At 32.5% G+C, this 4,336-nt stretch overlaps 1 protein-coding gene across 1 annotated transcript; it reads left to right on the forward strand.

Annotated features, from left to right (window-relative positions):
- The first annotated feature begins 218 nt into the window (after window positions 1-218).
- On the forward strand, window positions 219-3,011 carry LOC106653603 (atlastin-like). The gene is made up of 8 exons (XM_023457709.1): window positions 219-451; window positions 726-941; window positions 1,023-1,387; window positions 1,464-1,878; window positions 1,955-2,170; window positions 2,250-2,343; window positions 2,654-2,664; window positions 3,000-3,011. The coding sequence occupies exons 1-8, from the start codon at window positions 422-424 to the stop codon at window positions 3,009-3,011; spliced, it is 1,359 nt and encodes a 452-aa protein (XP_023313477.1). The 5' UTR covers window positions 219-421.
- Window positions 3,012-4,336: the final 1,325 nt, after the last annotated feature.

Below are 4,336 nucleotides of genomic sequence, written 5' to 3' on the forward strand. Positions count from 1 at the left end.
GAAATTAAATAAGTATATTCACTATACTTACGTGAATATAATATCAATATGGGCTGAAAAAGGTTCAACACCTATCAGGAGTTCGAATGAATATGACGAGCAAGTAGCTGTGAGAGGAAGTGGGAGAATAAGTAGCGTACATGAGTAATAAGATTGTAGTTCCCACTGGCAAGTGGCAACCCTCCCCCACTTTTTCAGTGGATTCTAGTGCTCTGGGAATCACGCACCCAATGAAGTTTCAACGTTCATGCTCGAACGTTACTCTTGCGTATTTACATTGACCTAATCGACGGCCGCGACGCATTTAGATTTTAGGCAATTCAAAAGTAACAAACTTGTGAGCAGGGACACGATTTAGGTACAGTCTCAAGTGTGTTTTTGAATATTCTAACTCTATCACACATTTTCGTGACACAAGTTTATGTGGGAAATCAACATTTTTGAGACAGAGGTAAGTCACAGTCATTTGAATGGCTGCAAAATCAAAACATTTGTCGCGAGCGATTCGGCCTTGTCAGAAAAATCTCTCTCAAATTCGAAGCGTATAAATACAGACAATAAACTGTTCTAATAATGCATCTATGCCGAGCTAAAGCTATGTACCCGTATGAATAAATTATTTCTATAGTCGATTCCGTATACGTAATGATGAACGATGAACGATGATAATTATACTAAAATAACCATTTGTTAAAATTTTTTCAATCGTTGTATAACTCGTGAAGGCTAACTTGAGGACCACTAAAATCATGGGCCATCCGATTGAAATAGTAAAGATTTCTCATGATCATAATTTCATTCTCAACGAAGAGGCTCTTGCTCGAATGCTTAATCAAGATGACGTGAAAAATCGAAGCCTAGTCATCGTTTCTATGGCAGGAGGTTTCGACCTGTCTAAGGATTTGTTGCTGAATTTTTTTCTTCGCTACATGGATAATAGAGTAAGTACTTTATTAGTCTGTTATAACGCACCATCCATCAAAATCTAAGACTAATTTTAAAATGTGCTTCACAATTATCAGTACAAGTCAAAAAATGAATCTGAAGATTGGTTGGACGAGACTCGTCCACTTGAAGGCTTTTCCTGGCGTACCAAGTCCCAGAGCGATTTTACAGGCATTCTCATGTGGTCCGAAATCTTTAAAGCTGAATTGCCCAACGGTGAGAAAGTTGCGGTTATAATTATGAACTCGCAGGGCTCCTTTGGCAGTCTGTCCATTACGGATCACGAGTGTGCTTCTGTGTTTGCTTTGAGCACAGAATTGTCGTCTGTGCAGCTCTTCGTTTTGGCCGATAATATCAACAAAAACGATCTGCAGCAATTGCTGTTTTTTACAGAGTATGGACGGTTGGCACGAGAAAACTCAAGTAGTGAAATTTTTCAAAGGTTTATGAATGATTTTTGTAAATATTATTTTACTCCTTTTCACAGATAATTTGAATAATCAATATTTATGTATCAGGTTGGAATTTCTTGTGTGTAACTGGGCCTATCCCCATGAGTACCAGTATGGGTCTAAAGGAGGACATGATTATTTGCTGTACATCCTTAGTAATTCGGGTGCACAAGATTTAAAACTTCAGACCTTGAAACAGAATCTCAATTCCTATTTTTTCAAGACTTCTTGTTATCTTATGCCTCATCCTGGGTTTTCAATCACTGAGAATCTTAAGTTGAACAGTCATTTGTCAGAAATGAGGAGTGATTATAGAAAACAAATCAAAGATTTGGTAACAATGTTACTCGCACCAGAAAATCTTGTCACTAAAAAGATAGGCCCAAAAGCTGTCACTGCTGCTTCTCTGCTTGAACATATTAAAAAATGTGTAAACTTCTACGAAAACTTGGATGTACTGAAAATTAAAAATTGTTTCAATGTAAGTTTTTATTAATTTTTCTTGCAATACTTTTTCTTGCATAAATTAAATATTCATGTGATTACATCTGCTTCAGGAAACATACAATTTACTTGCAAAGCTAAAAGCAGCAAACATGTACAAGGAATTGATGAGTACTTTTTGTGGACATGATCAACCGTATTTGAATAGTAAAATGTTGCAATCAGCACATGATAGATGCCGTCACAAGGCAATAGAATACTTTGATGAAGCAAAAAAATTTGGAAACAATGGAGCATTTAACCGAAAGTACTATGAAAAACTTTTAGAGGTAAGCTTCCATGAAATTATTTTCAATGGTTTTGAGTTTTATAATTCATAAACATAATTGAAATATTTAAATATTACAGTCGATTGATGAAACATTCGAAGATTTCAAAACAGAGAATATGTATAAGTATAAGCGAATATTTTTCAAGAAAATTATGATCTTTGTATCAATCAGTATATTTCTTTCTACTAGTTTCTACTTATTTCGATAACAAACTCAAAAATAATTTACCTGTTGAAATTGAAAATATATTGTTTTTTCCTCAATTATCAAATAAATAAATATTGAACATAGCTTTTAAAAGATTTAATGAAATTTTATTTTGCATTATATCACACTTTGTCTGAAAATTTTTTACAATTTTCCATTGGGGTTGATGATTACATGTGTAACATATTTCAAGTATCAGAAGGATTGTGACATGTACTTTTTGATACTTTAAGCACTTTACTAGTTTTCTTGATAATTATCATACATTTCCAGATGTATTGAAGGTAAGCTTTGTTTGTGAGTGATTAAAAAGCACTCATCTTTCTGTAAATTTGTAATTTATTATTTACACTTTCAAGACGTTAAAACCCCGCATCGCTACTATGTGCATCTGAGCGATCAGTACTACTATATTGAGTATGAGTAGAGTACAAATTAATAAATAATTCCTACTGACATTTACTGTATCATGATATTTATTATGATTCTATAATCAAAAAATCAACCTTCATTGGCAGAGGAATGGGTCCTTTGGAAAAGTAAAAGTTAAAGGGTGTCAAGGCGAAAACGAAGACGAATGAGCATTGTAAAAAGTTACGTTACTGATGTTGTATTGCAGATGGTCATCTGATCTTCTTCGTAACTAAATTTTAAATCAGTGTAACAATATTGCAAACAATAAGTGAATTATATCTAAAAATGGTCTGATTTAGTTCAAAATTAGAGAATTTTTATATTGTTAATATGACTGTAGCATGGACGACTATAGTAGTGGCTCAAAACAGTTCATTCAGAAACTAAAAGTGCTAACAAAGTATGTTGAATTTATCTCATGAAACTACTAATTAAGCACTGACCTCACAGCAAAATGAGTTTAATTGCTTGCTTAAAAGTCAATTTCTACAAAGTCTCGTATTTTCAAGTAGTAGATCACTAATTTTAATGGAAATTCGCTAAAAAAAGTAAAAGTATAAATAATGACATCCCAGTGGCTCACGTAACGTCCAGAATGAAATTTTTGTTGTTTTATTTATCAATCATTGAATTAATGCTTCTCTGCAGCAGTATTTTTATAATAACTGTTACGTAAAATTGCTTATTCTACTGACTGTTTGGACAAGGAAGTAGTAAAATATTGTCAGGGTATTTATTAGTATTTCATTTCCAATTTTACTCAATTTATATAATCGAACTTATTGTTGACAATTTTGCGTGTTTTCGATATTTAATATTTTATAAAAATCACAAAAAAAACGCCATCTTTTAAAATGTTAAAATAGTGATAAGCAACATAAGCTATGCAGCTTGTAGATAATTCACACAATATTGGAGTTTATATTTCAACAAAGTTCATTAAAAGAAAAGTTCAGCTAACCATCATAAAAATATTCTCCTTCTTCTCCTCAAGTAGTTCTGAGCAAAATTTTTTATAATATGTTTTTTTATAAAAATTCAGTGTAGTATAGAAGAAATTTCCCTCAAGGAAGAGTTGGATCATTTTCATTACCAGTATTAATAACACGGTGAAAAGTATCAACTTGGACAGGTGTCTGGAGCAAAGTTTCTCAATAAAATTAAAAATATATATTTTAAGTATTCCTATGACTTAATCTATATATATAAAGCGAAGTTGGTGTCTGTTTGTCCTTTATGATCTCAAAAACTATCTATATATATAAAGCGAAGTTGGTGTCTGTTTGTCCTTTATGATCTCAAAAACTATTTGTCCAATCGGCTTGAAATTTTTACCACGTATTCATTGTACCACTGCGCAGGTTTCTATCATTTTAAAACCATTATTTGCTTATTTATTTTTGAGTTCAGAATTTTTTTCGTATTTTACCACTTTGCGCGCTCGCTCGCCCCTTGCCCGGTTATCTATATATATAAAGCGAAGTTGGTGTCTGTTTGTCCTTTATGATCTCAAAAACTATTTGTCCAATCGGCTTGAAATTT

The sequence above is a fragment of the Trichogramma pretiosum genome, unplaced genomic scaffold (assembly GCF_000599845.2).
Source record: "Trichogramma pretiosum strain Unisexual culture from Peru unplaced genomic scaffold, Tpre_2.0 scaffold262, whole genome shotgun sequence".
Taxonomy (NCBI): domain Eukaryota; kingdom Metazoa; phylum Arthropoda; class Insecta; order Hymenoptera; family Trichogrammatidae; genus Trichogramma; species Trichogramma pretiosum.